Here is a 16,925-nt window from a genome sequence, read left to right on the forward strand (position 1 = left end):
AGAGCAGAGACACACAGAGAGTCAAGCCTCTGCAGACACTGGCGCGCGTCCCCGGCGCGCACGCGAGCCACAGTGGCGTGCAGAGCGTTACCTGCAGATGTCCTGACTGGAGGGTGTGACCGAAGTGCGAGCGAAGGAGGACACTGGAGCCGACGCCACCGAGGAGCCCCCAGCCTGCAACACACGCCTCTGGTCAGTGTCAGGCAAGAGCCGGGGACCACGACCGCCACCTCCCGAGCGGCACTGGGCCTGCTGCTGCCCACGGCTCAGTGCACAGTGCTCCTGGTAGGGCCCTGCGAGCCGAGGCAAGGACAGCACCAGCAGCGCCCTTTCCTCAGATGAAGGTGAAACTGTAGTCCAGGATATCTGAGAGCGTGGAGCAGCAGCATCCACCTTGCGTGGATTCAGGGGTCATTCATCTCCTAAGCATCTACACTTAAATTAGTTCAGCCATAAGCCAAGAAACCGCAGGCACGCGCACATACAAAAGGGGCGCGAGGCGCCTTCCCTGCCGGCCTTCCTTCCCCCAGCCAGCTGTACCTGGGGTATGTATCTGGGGTCATCCTTGCGGAGGCTGGCGGCACGCAACAGCCCTTCCGCCCTCACCACTTGGCCGTGGGCCCACGAGCCCCCAAGCCCCTGCCAGTGCTCCTCACACAGAGGGGAGACTCCCCGAACACGCCGAACTCAGAGGAAAGGTCCGGGAGGGTGAGGAAATGCCATGGTGGAGAGAGAAGCAGAGGAGAGAACCAGGAACAGGGAGCACAGCTGAGCTGAGGCTGCAGGACTGCTGTTTAGGGCGTCCCCCAGCCTCCACTCCAGCCTCCGAGGGGCGCTTGTGAGGCCTCACCGAGACTGGCTCCTGAGCTTCCTAGGCCCCACAGCAGCAAGTGCGCTCTTCCCCACTCAGGACAGCTATTCTGAGGGAGCAGCTGCTCCGTGCAACCTCAGGGGCCACGCAGAGACAGCCCTGAGTCTGTTACCACAGGCAAGCCAGCATCTCCTCCCCACCCGCCCCAGGCCCTGTCCCTTGATACTGGAAAGCCCCACTCTGGCCACCATTCCCAGCTGAGGCCAAGCCTCCACCCTTGCGAAGTGTCACCCCCGGGGTATACTCTCATCCCGGCACTGCAGCTGAGGAACCCCTGACTTGCAACACCAGCTCCCCTGTCTAGCATGTGCACCAGCCTGGACAGAGCCAGAGAGAGCTGGCACTCTGCCTGAGGGGTTCACTGGAGAGGGACTCCTGTTCCTCAACACGGAGATGAAACATCATCGTAAACCCAAGTCAACCTAATGAAACCTGATCCATAAAGTTATACATTATCATGCCACGTGTATATGCTAAATTATGTAGCATTACTCAACCATCGCATCTTCTGAGTCACCAAAGAATCCACATTTATTTTCTAAAAGCATTTCTGGTCAAAGTTCTTAAGAATCTAACGTTTATTTGGAGCCAGAAAAATGACATTCCCCCAAATAATCTTGCATTATTTGGTTATGATTCTAAGACAAAAGTGGGGGGCTCTCAACTCTTTGCTACTACATTCCCACTGCATGAGCTGCCCACTGCCCACACCCCACCTTCTCCTGTGCCCTCCTCCCAGACAGCTGTCACGGAAACGGGAACAGGGAGCCTCTTCTGTTACATCACAGGGAGGCGGGCCACGGGGAGCCACTCTAATGTCCCCAGCCCTACAATCGGCCGGGTCTCTAATACTCAGTCCCAACCCTGCTCTGAGATGGACAGCCTCCTTGAACTTCTCACTTCCTTCTTTAACCTGTGAGGGTGACCAGTTTTGTTCAGTATCTGTAGGCGGGGCCAAAAGCCGGTCATGGCGTAGAGCAGGAGCCTCCCCGAGCAGACCTGGGGGAAGGGAGGACAGGAAGGTCGGTTCGCACTGTGTCCTCACACCTTCCGGGCCCTCAGATCGCCTTCCTTGAGGTTGCTGGGTCAAGCTGAGTCGCTCGGACTGAGGCAGAGAAGGAAGCGTCCTCCCCACGTGAGGACTGGGAAAGGGCATGCTCATCCAGACACAAGGCAGCGTCTTGTTATCTCCTTCCCTGTTACATTCTGAGGACCGGAGGCTCACGAAACACACACACTGTCTGTGTTCTGGAGAGAAGGCAAACTCTGTGAAGGAGAGTCGGGTCTCATCTGCAGAGTGAGACGCCCCCAGGGCCAGTGTCCTTGAGAGGAGGCAGGGGTCAGATGGGAGCTGAAAGCAAGACCAACGTTCTCTTACTGCCGTTCTGAACCTCGAGTAATTCACGTGAGACAGGGACATCAGGTAGCAAGCCACACTGCCCAGGCCCTGAAGGGGGCAAGGCTTAGCAGCAGGAGGGAAGAGCCTGAGAGCAGAGCGAAACCCTGCACTGCGGAGGCGGCCGGACTGCCACACACGTGACACTGCCAGCCTCTCCGTGAGCCCCGTCTCAGGTGTGCCACGGGACTCCCACAGGCGTGTCTGCACTTGCAGCGGCCCCGCAACCCGGCTCCGTCTGTTCAGCAAATAGGACCAGCTGCGGCGCCGCTACGTGCCCCCACTCTCACTTCATCCGAGACGCTCTCAGCAGCAACATCCAAGCCTCAACAAGCCTCCCACTGGCAGAGGCAAACTCTCCCTTCTTATTAGATAGGAGGTTACGGGAAAACTGTTGATTTACATACATACAAACCAACAAATGCCTTATCCTTCTCAAGAGCAAGAAAATGAGCAAGAGGCACGGGGCCATCACAGCCCCATTCCTTCCATTACCAGCTAGAGAAGAGCATGTGGTGAAGGTCAGGACCAGGCCTCCTGCAGAGTGGTCCCCAAGCACAGTGACAGCACCTTTCAAGAGTTCAACTTGCTGCTGGTACCAGGCTGAGTAAAATCTACCAACCTGCCCACAGGGATTCAATGGCGACAATGAAACGAGGGAGACAGCTTCACTCACAGCTCCAGGGTTCAACCAGGGGGTCTAGGTAAGTCAAGAGGCTGCAGTCCCCTCAGAGGCTCAGCCAATAGCACCCTAGCTCCTGCGGACAGCGACAGCGAGGGGGTGACATGTGGGAGGTTGTGGGGCTGCTGCTGCTGCTAAGTCGCTTCAGTCGTGTCCAGCTCTGTGCGACCCCATAGACGGCAGCCCACCAGGCTCCCCTGTCCCCAGGATTCTCCAGGCAAGAACACTGGAGTGGGTTGCCATTTCCTTCTCCAATGCATGAAAGTGAAAAGTGAAAGAGCAGTCGCTCAGTTGTGTCTGATTCTTCGAGACCACGTGGACTGCAGGCTACCAAGCTCCACGTCCATGGGATTTTCCAGGCAAGAGTACTGGAGTGGGGTGCCATTGCCTTCTCCGGGTTGTGGGGCAGGGCTGGCTTAAGGGAGAAGGCGACTCTGCCCCACACAACACGGGGGAACTGTCCCCTCCTCGAGGGAGGATCAGGCCACACAGGACTCTGTAGTTACTGACAAAAGGTGTGAATGTTCATAACATTCACATAAAATTCAAATGTGTTGGGAAAACTGAAGCCCTCTGTTCCTGAAGTTCTTTGTTGGTTCTCAAACAAGAGACATTCCAGTCATGAAAGAGAATGTAAAGCAATCTCACTGCAAAAAATTTTAATAAAAATCCCCCTTTTTTTTTAAGATTTTGTAATCAATTATGCCCAAACAAACCTCTGGACTCTGTCTAGGCCTAAGTCCCGGCCGCTCTTACTTCTCAGAAATGGTGAGGCCTAAATCCCGGCCGCTCTTACTTCTCAGGGATGACGAGGCCTAAGTCCTGGCTGCTCTTACTTCTCAGGGATGACGAGGCCTAAGTCCCGGCCGCTCTTACTTCTCAGGAATGACGAGGCCTAAGTCCTGGCTGCTCTTACTTCTCAGGGATGACGAGGCCTAAGTCCCGGCCGCTCTTACTTCTCAGGAATGACGAGGCCTAAGTCCTGGCTGCTCTTACTTCTCAGGGATGACGAGGCCTAAGTCCCGGCCGCTCTTACTTCTCAGAAATGGTGAGGCCTAAATCCCGGCCGCTCTTACTTCTCAGGGGTGACAAGTTTGCTTTGCTGTGCTCAAGTCACTTAGTGGTGGTTTTTCTATCAACTCGCTGTTCTAAATGATTTTATCAAGGCTGCCAAACACTTACAGCCAACAGAAAACTTTCCACATATCCCTGGTAGAAGCTGGCATGCCTCCCCCCCTCCACCTCTGTTTCCCTTTAAGAGGACAAACCGCCACTGGGAGGCCCTGGGAGGAACTCCGCGCCATGGCGCTGGAGAGGACTTCCTTCCCGCGGGACGCCAGCTGCACCTTCCCTCCCTAACCTTCCCCACCTGCTTTTGCTTCACTTCCTTCCCTTGCTGCTTTCACCGCACTACTTTCCAGCCTCCCTCTCGGCCACTTCCTCCTTCTTCTCTATTGCAAAACTCCACTGGGCCCTTTTTCATTTACCAGCAAAGCTATTTTTAATACATTTCGTGCTCTACTAAAAGTGAATCTGTCCACCTGATTTTCATCACCAGGTGTAGGGCCACAGGAAATGGTCTGGCTGGGCCTGTCTGCTCTTTAAGCCAGGAGGAACCTGAGGAAGGACTATAGAAGCAGGGCAAGACACAGAGGGCACGGGTTTCCAACAGACCTCAAAGTACAGCATGTCAAGCAATGACTTAATCCCAAACTGGAAAAGGAAACACAGATGGCTCTTACAACATAAGAAGATGCTTAGCCTTTCTCACAACAAGAAATACAAATTAAAGCTCAAATGAGAAATGCCTTCATTATTAACAAGAGTTTTTAAACAATCAAATACCCACGTTGGCAAAAGTATGAGCTAACAATCACTCTCACACATTGCCGGTGTGAAAGCAGCCTGGTAAACCTCCAGCTAAGATGGCAATTTGGCAATTTTCACTCAGAATTACAGATGCATGTGCACCCCGTCCCGGCAGCTCTTCTTTTAAGAATTCACCTTTACACACGTGCACGAAAAGGCCTGTACAGAACTGTGGGAGCAGAGGGCTTGGACACGACCTCGCTGTCTGTGGGCTTGGGCATGACTGTCAACAGTAGCAGAGCAAGTCACTGCACTGCTGTGTTTCTCCCAAAAAAGCAAAACCCCAAACGCCAGAATGAATGTTGGGAGAGCCACGTGTATTTCCTCCTTTAGAAGCCTACGGCTAAATTAAGAAAGCATGCCACACTGTCAGCACAGAGCTTTTGGAGGTGACGAGTTCTGACAGCTGCTGAGAGAGGTGTTTCCTCTACAGAGACGGCTCTTGCCACCTGCGTCAGACTGTGATCAGCCTGTGAGCAAGTCACTGCAAACCTAGTGGCTCAAACCCACAAATTTGTCGCCTGACCCACAGCGCGATGGGACCCTCTGCTCAGGGCCTCCCTTCTTTGCGGAGGCTCTGGGGAAGAACGCACTCCCACGCTCATTCAGGCTGCTGGCAGAAGGCAGTTCCCGGCAGCTTTAGGACTGAGGACCCATCTACTTCCTGGCTGTCAGCCAGGGGCTGCCTGCATTCCCCATCCATCCTTCCCCATCTTCAAGCTCACTCTTGCTTCCAGTCTCTGCCCCCAGGCAGGGAAAGCTCTCTGCCTTTAAGAGCTCACATGATTCCTTCACAATGATCTTGTCAGCAATCTCTCTCATCACACTGACAAGCTTTGGGCATCAGGGTGTGACATCTTGGGGCGGGGTTGGGGGTGGCACTTCAGAAACTGCTTACCGGACCACCTTACCTTTACTTTCTGCTCAGGAAGTTACTAAATGCTTCTGCCCTCCTGCCCTCAAAGCAGCAGATAGAGATCTGGTCCTTACTGCCACTCAGCAGGTCTGACTTCAAGTAATAAGGCAAATAGCATCTCACTTGGAGTTTAGACACTGAAATGTACAAACTGAGACAGCATTTCAGAAAACTTTCTGCTTAGCGCAGAAGGTTCTCTGTGAAAAGAAATGCTTCATTCTGAGAGATTCTTGATTTCTAAAAATAAACACCCAGTTGTATTCAACTTTCAAAATGATCTACAATTAAAGGACAGGCCGGTTCTGTGGCTGCTCTGATAAATACATGTTGACTCCTGACGAAGGGCTGTGCCAAGAATGAGCTTTCTCGATAGCAATTAATTAAAACTGACCATTAAAAAAAGTCAGCACAGAATATGTACAATATAGGATTCATGGAGGAGAGTGCACTGAATTCTAAAATGATTTCCATTACAAATGACTCTCAGTATTGTCTCGTGAGCAGCACAAACACTGAACTCTCTTCTTTGGTGGCCTCTTAGGGAGGGTTGGAATTACGTGAGTAACAATATATCCCCAGCATAACGAGGGGCCTGTGTCACACAGCACTGCTAGAGGGACGGCAACAGCTGAAGGGGCTCGGCCACAGCCCAGCTCACAACGCAGGCCTTTAAGCTCCTGTCGGGAACCTTGCAAATATAACTTGTTTCCAATAAATTGCATTGAAGGCAATAGTTTCTGAGAGCAAAGATGGATTCACATTCCCAGAAGCTCCAATTGTAACCGTATAAAGACCCCCAAAGTCACCAGAAATCAAATTGCCAACATCTGCTGGACCATAGAAAAAGCAAGAGAGTTCCAGGAAAACATCTATTTCTGCTTTACTGACTATGCCAAAGCCTTTGACTGTGTGGATCACAACAAACTGGAAAAATCTGAGAGAGAGATGGGAATACCAGATCACCTGGCCTGCCTCCTGAGAAATCTGTATGCAGGTCAAGAAGCAACAGTTAGAACTGGACATGGAATAACAGACTGGTTCCATATTGGGAAAGGAATACATCAAGGCTGTATATTGTCACCCTGCTTATTAACTTATACGCAGAGTACATCATGAGAAACGCTGGGCTGGATGAAACACAAGCTGGAATCAAGACTGCTGGGAGAAATATCAATAACATCAGATATGCAAATGACACCACCCTTATGGCAGAAAGCAAAGAAGAACTAAAAAGCCTCTTGATGAAGCGAAAAGAGGAGAGTGAAAATGTTGGCTTAAAACTCAACACTCAGAAAACGAAGATCATGGCATCCAGTCCCATCACTTCATGGCAAATAGATGGGGAAACAGTGTCAGACTTTATTTTGGGGGGCTCCAAAATCACTGCAGATGGTGACTGCAGCCATGAAATTAAAAGACGCTTACTCCTTGGAAGAAATCTATGACCAACCTAGACAAGATATTAAAAAGCAGAGACATTACTTTGCCAACAGAGCTCCGTCTAATCAAAGCTATGGTTTTTCCAGGAGTCATGTATGGATGTGAGAGTTGGACTATAAAGAAAGCTGAGCACCAAAGAATTGGTGCTTTTGAACTGTGGCGTTGGAGAAGACTCTTTAGAGTCTTTTGGACTGCAAGGAGATCCAACCAGTCCATCCTAAAGGAAATCAGTCCTGAATATTCACTGGAAGGACTGACACTGAAGCTGAAACTCCAATACTTTGGCCACTTGATGCGAAGAACTGACTCATTTGAAGAGACCCTGATAGTGGTAAAGATTAAAGGCAGGAAGAGAAGGGGACGACAGAGGATGAGATGGTTGCATGGCATCACCGACTCAAAGGACATGAGTTTGAGTAAGCTCCAGGAGTTGGTGATGGACAGGGAAGCCTTGCGTGCTGCTGTCCATGGGATCGCAAAGAGTTGGACACGATGGAGCGACTGCACTGAACTGGATTTACCAGAAACACCACGGTAGAAGGGCTGGGTTTCTGAGTTGCTTACTACTCAAAAGGACCCTTCACTACTACAGACTTCTTTTAAATATTTAACTTTTCGAATATACCTGAAACACATTTTTATTTCCAATTATTCCTGGAGAAAATTCTGAGGCGGCAGCACAAGCAGCGGCTTTGGCCTCCAAAGTCCTCAGTGTGTGTGTGTTCTGGGGCTGCCCGGCTAAGCACACCACCTCCCAAGAGCACACCGCTCGGCACAGGAACCTAACCACTTGGAAATCAGGGCAACGATCCACAGGGCTGCTACGAGGGCCTCATGAAATCAGAGATGCAGGGCTGCGACACGCCTTTCTCGGAAAGCCCCACTGAGAAGGCTTCCAGCCGTACTGCTAGCCGCTGCTTGCTGGCCTGCAGAGTGAACTTTGAGGTGTTTCTGTGGTGAAATGCCCCGCTCCAACAGGCTACCACTGGCCACTCACTTGCGATGAAACGAGTTTCTGCTCAGGCTGCTCTCCTGGCAGGTAAACCTTTGCCCTGGGAAACGCAACTGAGAGGAACCCAGAGACAAGAAGATGAACTCAAACGTAATGCTAAGGCTCTTCCCCTAAAGCCAACATGTTAGGTAACAAATGAAATCAGTAATCTCTTTAAGCACATGCCCCCACCCGACCCCAAATCTAAAAGAATATTCAGAGACCTGCCTGAAACCCCGTTGCCCCTCACGCTCTGCGACTCGGCGCTGGCCACCGCCTCACACCTCACCCACTCCTGCCTCCTCCTGGGGTGCTCCACACCCCACCCAGCACGACTGGCCCTTCCTCGGCTTCCTCCGCAGAAAAGGCTTCTCACCCTGTTATTCACTATCTCTGTGCCCTGTTCACTTCTCCCCTGGCACTGTCAAGGTTTACAAGAAGGCGTCACTAGAACAACACGTTCATTCAGAAGTTGCTGCTATTTAGTTGTGCGTGGTGCCCTGCACACAGGGGCTGTTCAATGAGCATTTGTTGAATAAATAAAAGGAGGACACTCCGGGGCAACTGCATGTCTATTAATACGTCTAAAACAGAGGTTCTCTAACTAGCTGGTGTCAGGGTCACTTTACACACTACAAGAAAAAAAAGAAAAACCAATGAGGGCCCCAAAGAGTGTGTGTTTATGTAGTTACATCAGCCAAAGATTAGAAATTCCTAAAACACAAGACTACCAGCACACATTCTTTCAGTGGCAGGCAGGAGACACCATCTTGCATGCCTCTCAGACTCTGGAAACTCCACTGTACACGTGTGAGACAGCGGGAGCAACACGAGCAAACCATGTCTTCACATTGTTATGAGAGCAGCTTGAGCCTCTGGCCCCGTACTCTGCCAGGGGTCCAGAGCAAAGCCGAAAGCTGCTGGCCTACAGCTATGACCGACACCCAACTGTAACAAATCAGGAGGAAAAAAAGAAAACAGAGTCAGCCAATTTGTGAGAAAGGAGAGCCAAACAGCAAGACACTGAGCATGGAGCTTCATCAGGACCCGAAGTGAGGCTACATGGTGTTCAGGACACATAGGAAGCAGGCCGCCCCCGCTTGCTGCCAGCAACCCTGCCAGTTCATTCTCCTTGTTTCTACTGAATGAAGTAAGTACACTGTCTTTGAGACAGCTGCTTTCTTCACTATAAATTGGGAAAGGCACATCTGCCTTATACTTAACCCACAGGCCTGAGTGAACTGTCTATCACTGGTTAACTCTGTATTCAGAAACAGGGAGGAGAACTCGATCGTGACAATCAAATCAAGGTGTGTGGCCAGCGAGTCGCCACCCTAAGGCTGTGTTTACACCTGACGTGTGACATTCTGCTACTCCTGATTCCTGTCTAATGGCAACATTAACAAGAAAGTACTCAAGAGCTCTAGGAGAGTCTCTAGAGCTAGAGCTCTAGAGACCTGCTGGCCAAACAACAGAACAGCTATAATTTTAAGTGTTCATTACATACGTCCCATCTGACTTCTCCCCAGGAATGTGTGATTAACCAGAGGCAGGCACATGATTCGTCAGATACTTGAATAAAATTAGGCAGAGCTCTAAAACACTCCGCTGGGTACCAGCCTTCGGAAACTGCTGGGGCTCAGTCACCTCACCTGGCTGCAGGGAGGAGGCGGCATGCGTGCTCCAGGCTCTGTGAGCAATGCCCAGCTTGCCGCTGCCATCTGCCTGTGGGAAGTGCTGCTAGCCGTGAACTTGTTCAAGCAACTGTGTCACCTGGACTAAATCCAGTTCCCAGAGTTGAATGAGAATGCTTCCCTCGGGGCAAGCTAATGCCCTGTCTGGGTGCTGCAGATAACTCTCCCAGAGAGGTGTCGGCAGAGGCTCGAGGAAGTACAGCTCCCACAGTGAACCTGGCCTAAGCTGATTCCTTGTATCCTAAACAATTTCATTTGGAAGCGTGAATTCTAGCCTCCTCAGGGAACCCCGAGCTTCCGCTAACGGGTTTCTGGTCGAAGCACAGCAGCCCTCAGGGCTTCCCTGGGGGCTCAGCGGTAAAGACTCTGCCCCCCATGCAGAAGACAAACGTTCAGTCCCTGGGTGTGGAAGATCCCCTGGAGAAGGGAATGGCAACCCACTCCAGTATTCGTGGCTGGGAAACCCGTGGACAGAGGAGACTGGCGGGCTACAGTCTACGGGGTCACAAAGAGTCAGTCACGACTCAGCGATTAAACAACAACACGCTAAATTGCTTCAGTCGTGTCTGACTCTGTGTGACCCCAGGGACCATAGCCCGCCAGGCTCCTCTGTCCATGGGATTCTCCAGGCAAGAATACTGCAGTGGGTTGCCATGCCCTCCTCCAGGGAACCTTTCTGACCCAGGGATCGAACCCGCTTCTGTCTCCCACACTGCCAGGTGGGTTCTTTACTACTAGCATCACCCAGGAAGCCTTAAACAGCAGTGGTCCTCACTGGAACAACCCCAACCAACACAGCCCCAGGGTCTACAGGGGCCTGCAACAGGGTGGCCAGGAGGGCCACCACTCTGTGACTGAGGCTGCAGATGCCTTCCTTTTCTCTCTACCTGAAGCACTGGATTTCCCCGGGAGGCGACAAACCAGTTTTCTACTACAGTTTAACCCATCATGGCCAGCTCCTTTCAACCCTTTACGTCCTGCTGTACGCATCCCCTCCTCAGCCAGACCTTCCCTGGGCAGCCCTTCCAACTCTGGTGCCTCATAACTTTGTACCTTAGCCCCTTTCCTTTCCCATTCATGATTCTCCCTAAAGGTATTTTATGGACGTCTGCTTACTCCTCTCTCCACTGTTTAGTTCAGCATTCAAAGCATGATGTCTGGCACAGAGTTACGTGCAGACAAAATCTGAACTCATGTAATTCTCCTAAACACTGCACCGGGCCTCCTTGTACACCTTACGGTGGAGGGTCCTTTATGCCAGGTGATGAGACAGCTTGTGGGTGGGAGGCAGTAATGGTACAACACCCCTGGGCAGGGAGTCAGGTCACCTCACCCTTACACGGCAGGCCTCCCAGGAGCAACCTCTGTGACCACCCGAGTCCCCCTGAAGGCCACGTCAGTACCTGGGCGCATTCCCCCACCAGCTCGCGCTCCAAGTAACCCAGGAGTGACGGCCATCAGTCAGAGGCTGCCCATCACTCCGACAGCAGAGACCCACCTCATGCCCTGGCTTCTCTCCAACACAAAGCCTCCCAAATCCCACTGCCTGTCAGAGCTCTAATTCACAAAGGGCAGAATCAGCACCAGTGGCAGTTGACAGAATAGGAGTTTAGGCGACGTAACGAAGAACATTTTGTGAGCTTGTTAACCAGAGTGTACGGCAGACTGCACGCGACGGACTGGCACGAGCGCCGGCCTGAAGCCCGGGGACAGGCCGCGGCGGCAGGAAACGCCCCTCGACAAAGACGAAATCCCAGGCGCCTGTCCATAGACTGACCTCCCGTTGTATCCTCTAGTCCAAGGGTAGGAAGCGTCTGCTTAAGTATGTCTGCTACACTGAAGACAAGAGTTTTACATGTCTTGGCCTAAAAGTAGCCTCAAATAACAGGCTTGTTTTATAAATGGAACAAGAAAGAACTGCGTTCTCAAAAACAAGCTTCATAGCAACCTGCCCTCTGTTCTTCAGCCCCATTTAACTTGCTCATCCCTAACATACTTAAGGAGGCTTTTGCAACAAAATTTCGTGCTGATGAGATCACTGGGAAGTTAGCTGTGTGCGCAAACAAGACTCCCTACTCCTGAAGTTTTCTTTTGATCCCAGTGAAGTTGCAGGAATTTCTGCTGTGGAAATGCAAGAAGCCCAGATCTCCTTTCTGGACTATGGAAAAAAGCTGTGGGCTTTCACAGCTCTTCATTAACTCTGAAGTAACACTGTAACTGAAAAACAGAGTGAAACTCACTCAGTGGTGCCCGACTCTTTGCAACCCCATAGACTATACAGTCCATGGCATTCTCCAGGCTGGTACACTCGAGTGGGCAGCCTTTCCCTTCTCCAGGAGATATTCCCAACCCAGGAATCAAACCCAGGCCTCCCACACTGCAGGCGGCTTCTTTACCATCTAAGCCACAACGGAAGCCCAAGAGCACTGGAGTGGTGGGTAGCCCATCCCTTCTCCAGCAGATCTTCCAGAGCCAGGAATTGAACCGGGGTCTCCTGCATTGCAGGCGGATTCTTTAACCAACTGAGCTATCAGGGAAGCCACACCTCAATTAAAAAATACATTATTGTTAAAAAATGCTAAGTATCACCTGAGCTTTTGGCAAGTCGCAGTAGTAACATCAAAGATCACCAATCACAGATCACTGTAACAAATACAATAATAGGAATGAAAAAGCTTGAAATATTTAGAGAATTACCAAACTGTGACACGGAGACAAGTGAGCAAATACTGTTGGAAAAATGCTGCTGATTTACTGCCTCAAAGCAAGGTTGCCACAAACCTTCAATTTATAAAAAATGCAACATTTGAAAAGTGTAATAAAGTGAAATAAATAAAACAAAGCCTGCCTGCAGTTCTTCAATCAGCAGTGAAATAATAATAAGACTGTCCTGATTCAATCAAACAAAGGTCTCCAGGGTTCACCCAAGCTTAGCAAGAGTCTTTATTTATTGACTCACTACACTGAGGAAGCTGCCACATGGCTTCTGGCAAACATTATCACTAAGACTCACAACAAGCCTGAAGGTCGTATTATCATCCTAATTTTACTCATCAAAAAATTAAAGTTCAGAGGAGTGTCCTTACTCAAAGTCACATGGCTGGTAAACCTTTGTTCACCTTACCCTAAAACCCTTACCGAGTAACTGAGAAGGCCCACACCCCAGGTCTGTGCCAAGCCCATACAAAGCTCCTCTAGACACTGTTGGAGAGTTGTGTCTAGAGAAACATTTTGGACAGCTCCTTCAGAGAGTCACAGGTCAAAGCCGGCCATTGCATTCTGACAGCAGCCATGCACCCCTGAGCATTCTACAGCTCCTGCATTCCTGGCGGAAGGCACAGCGGAGGAAAGGAAAGGAGGCTGGAACGGCAGACAGGATTCACTGAAAGGTGCTCATGTAAGGTGCCTAAAGCCACCCCACTGATGTGGGGGAAGGCTTCCTAGGTGGCACAGTGGTAAAGAACCTGCTTGCCAGCACAGGAGACATAATGAGATGGGAGTTCAATCCCTGGATCCGGAAGATCCCCCGGAGAATGAAATCGCTACCCACTCTGCCTGGAAAGTCTCACGGACAGAGGAGCCTGGCGGGCTACAGTCCATGGGGTCACAAAGAGTCGGACATGACTGAGCGACTTCACACACACACAGGCCAGCAGTGAGCCAAGAAGCACTCTGTAAATGCCGCTCAGGCGCACTGAGCGCTGTGGGCTGTCTTCTTATGCAGACTCAGCGGCAGGAAGTCACGGTCAGGTCACAAGCGCGCCTGAGAGCAGACTGATTGACGTCTTCCAGGATTTCCTACATTCTACTTTTAATTCCAAAGTAGAATACAGAGTGATCCAAATAAAAGCCATTTAGCGAATAATGTGCCTGTTTTAAAGACATTGAAGGCCCGAGGCAGCAGGCCGGGTTTTGCTGTTCTGTCCAGATCTGACAGAGACTTGGGGAGAAGGCCCACCTCTGCCAGGAACCGTCACAGACACACCTGCACGGACAAGGGGTGGGTCGGAGCCTGTGTCTGGGCTGAGAGATGAGCAGGGCATGTGAGCAGCTCACTGGCATGAGAGACACTGCCTGTAGGCTCTGGGGTCACCCCAAGCGTCTGATGTCCTCCTGACAGACTGCCCAGCTGACTGTCCCACAGGTGATCAGGTGCTGTTGGCTGGCTGATTCACCCTCCCTGCCCTCCTTTTCCTAGCCACGTTGCAGCTGGCAGTGGTCTTGTGATCCAGTTCTCACCAGTGAGATCTACGCAGAAGTCAGGCAACTGAGTGGGGCTTCTGGGAAAGCTTTTGCCTTCTGGCTGAAAAGGGTCACTCTCAGCTGACAGACCACACAGCTAGAGTGTCAGCTAAGGTCCAGCTCCCACCCCAAGACCATAAGGTGTCTAACAAGAGGATGACAGTGTGCCGAGGATGACAGTGTGCCAAGGAAGACGGCACACAGGAAGCAGAAAGAGCCTGGGTCCCCGGCAACATCTGTGAGCAACAGCACATCAGCCACGAGCCGTCTGCCTCCAGACATCCCGTCATCAGCTCAGCTCAGCTCAGTCCAGCCGCTCAGTCGCGTCCGACTCTTTGCAACCCCATGAATCGCAGCACGCCAGGTTCTTGTCATCAGAACCACATAAATCCAAGACTATTTAAGTCAGGAGAACTGCTGTTTTGTTACTCTCAAATGCATTCCTAATTGAGGCGACAGATTCCCTGATAGCTCTCTGAGAACTCTTTTACCTGAAAGTAAATGATTTCTACTGGAAGAAATAGGGTTTTCTCCTATTACTCACTCCCCTCAAACACATGCTCAGAACTGCCTCACTAGAAAAATATGACTGTTATATACGTCACATATAACCTGGTTCCAGAGCAGATTAAAGCAATGTATTGAGATCTTCATGTCTTGAAAAGACTACAAAACACATGCCAGGTATAAATATGAAAGAAAAGAATATAAAAACCCCAAGCGCACCCTACCTTAGAAATGTTGCTTGAATGACTCATGGAATGTCCCAAAGTCTTCTCATTCTGCAAGAAAACCAAATAGGCTTACTTTACCTAAGGCATCAAGTTTTGACTAAAATGGGCAAACAAGGAACTGAACATAATAACCCTACTAACAAACTGTTCCCTCAATTAGAATTTGCTGTGCACCAACTAGTGTGTACAGGGCCAGCTATTAGACACCGGAGAATTCGGCAAATATGAGTAAGAGTCTTGTCCCTAAAGGAAATTATAGAAAGAAAAGGACAGGACTTTTGAGCTAACTGTAAAAATACGCGGGCAATACATATCTTAAGCAGCATTCAAGAGGAGGTTCAAAGGGGTTAAACTGTGTTTCCAGTTGTGTGTGACGCGGCCCCTGCGATGAGGAGCTGCTGTAAGGCGCGGAGAAAGGAGACAAGGCCAAAGCCCCAACAACAGCGGGAGAGCACCAGTCTCTGCAGGGGCCACAGCCCACGCCCCCCGCAAGCCCACTCCTCCTGGACGAGAGAGGGGCCACAGCCCACGCCCCCCGCAAGCCCACTCCTCCTGGATGAGAGAGGGGCCACAGCCCACGCCCCCCGCAAGCCCACTCCTCCTGGACGAGAGAGGGGCCACAGCCCACGCCCCCCGCAAGCCCACTCCTCCTGGATGAGAGAGAACGGAGTCCTGCTAGTCCCCTCCCTCTCTCACTCCTCCGCCTTCAAGCTCAAGTCTTTTCATCAAGTCCTTCCCCACCACATGGCTCTCAATCTCAAGTCTCATCTCCGCTTCTACTGCCAACGCCTTTACAGTCCTTCATTTCTGACCTGGAATTCTTGGATAACTTTCTTCCTGGTCTTTCTGATTGTAAATTGACCTCCCTGATACATAATTGTTACAGACTGAATTGTTACCCTGCTCACAATAAACTGTGGAAAATTCTGAAAGAGATGGGAATACCAGACCACCTGACCTGCCTCTTGAGAAATCTGTATGCAGGTCAGGAAGCAACAGTTAGAACTGGACATGGAACAACAGACTGGTTCCAAATAGGAAAAGGAGTACGTCAAGTCTGTATACTGTCACCCTGCTTATTTAACTTGTAAGCAGAGTACATCATGAGAAACGCTGGACTGGAAGAAACACAAGCTGGAATCAAGACTGCCGGGAGAAATATCAATAATCTCAGATATGCAGATGACACCATCCTTATGGCAGAAAGTGAAGAGGAACTAAAAAGCCTCTTGATGAAAGCGAAAGAGGAGAGTGAAAACATTGGCTTAAAGCTCAACATTCAGAAAATGAAGATCATGGCATCCAGTCCCATCACTTCATGGCAAATAGATGGGGAAACAGTGAAAACGGTGTCAGACTTTATTTTTGGGGGCTTCAAAATCACTGCAGATGGTGATTGCAGCCAGGAAGTTAAAAGATGCTTACTCCTTGGAAGAAAAGTTATGACCAACCTAGATGGCATATTCAAAAGCAGAGACATTACTTTGCCGACTAAGGTCCGGCTAGTCAAGGCTATGGTTTTTCCTGTGGTCATGTATGGATGTGAGAGTTGGACTGTGAAGAAGGCTGAGCGCCAAAGAATTGATGCTTTTGAACTGTGGTGTTGGAGAAGACTCTTGAGAGTCCCTTGGACTGCAAGGAGATCCAACCAGTCCATCCTAAAGGAGATCAGCCCTGGGATTTCTTTGGAAGGAATGATGCTGAAGCTGAAGCTCCAGTACTTTGGCCACCTCATGCGAAGAGTTGACTCATTGGAAAAGACTCTGATGCTGGGAGGGATTGGGGGCAGGAGGAAAAGGGGACGACAGAGGATGAGATGGCTGGATGGCATCGCTGACTCAATGGACGTGAGTTTGTGTAAACCCTGGGAGTTGGTGATGGACAGGGAGGCCTGGCGTGCTGTGATTCATGGGGTCGCAAAGAGTCGGACACAACTGAGCGATTGAATTGAACTGAACTCACCTCCAATTATGTTGATGCCCTAACTCTAAATACCGAGAATGTGACTACATTTGGAGATGGAAGTCTTTAAAGAAGAAACCACTAAAATGAGGCCATCAGGGCGGGCCCTAAAGCAGTGTGTCCTTATA

At 50.6% G+C, this 16,925-nt stretch overlaps 1 protein-coding gene across 2 annotated transcripts in view; it reads right to left on the minus strand.

The window, feature by feature from the left end:
- Positions 1-16,925, minus strand: part of MARCH8 (membrane associated ring-CH-type finger 8) — a 110,112-nt gene that overhangs the window by 8,871 nt on the left and 84,316 nt on the right. For both annotated transcript variants that reach the window (XM_018042357.1, XM_018042358.1), the window contains exons 3-4: positions 14,833-14,883; positions 92-174 (exon numbers count right to left, since the gene is read on the minus strand). In XM_018042357.1, coding sequence (XP_017897846.1) covers positions 92-174; positions 14,833-14,883 — 134 coding nt within the window. The remainder of the gene's footprint in view (positions 1-91; positions 175-14,832; positions 14,884-16,925) is intronic.

The sequence above is a fragment of the Capra hircus genome, chromosome 28 (assembly GCF_001704415.2).
Source record: "Capra hircus breed San Clemente chromosome 28, ASM170441v1, whole genome shotgun sequence".
In the NCBI taxonomy this organism is placed as follows: domain Eukaryota; kingdom Metazoa; phylum Chordata; class Mammalia; order Artiodactyla; family Bovidae; genus Capra; species Capra hircus.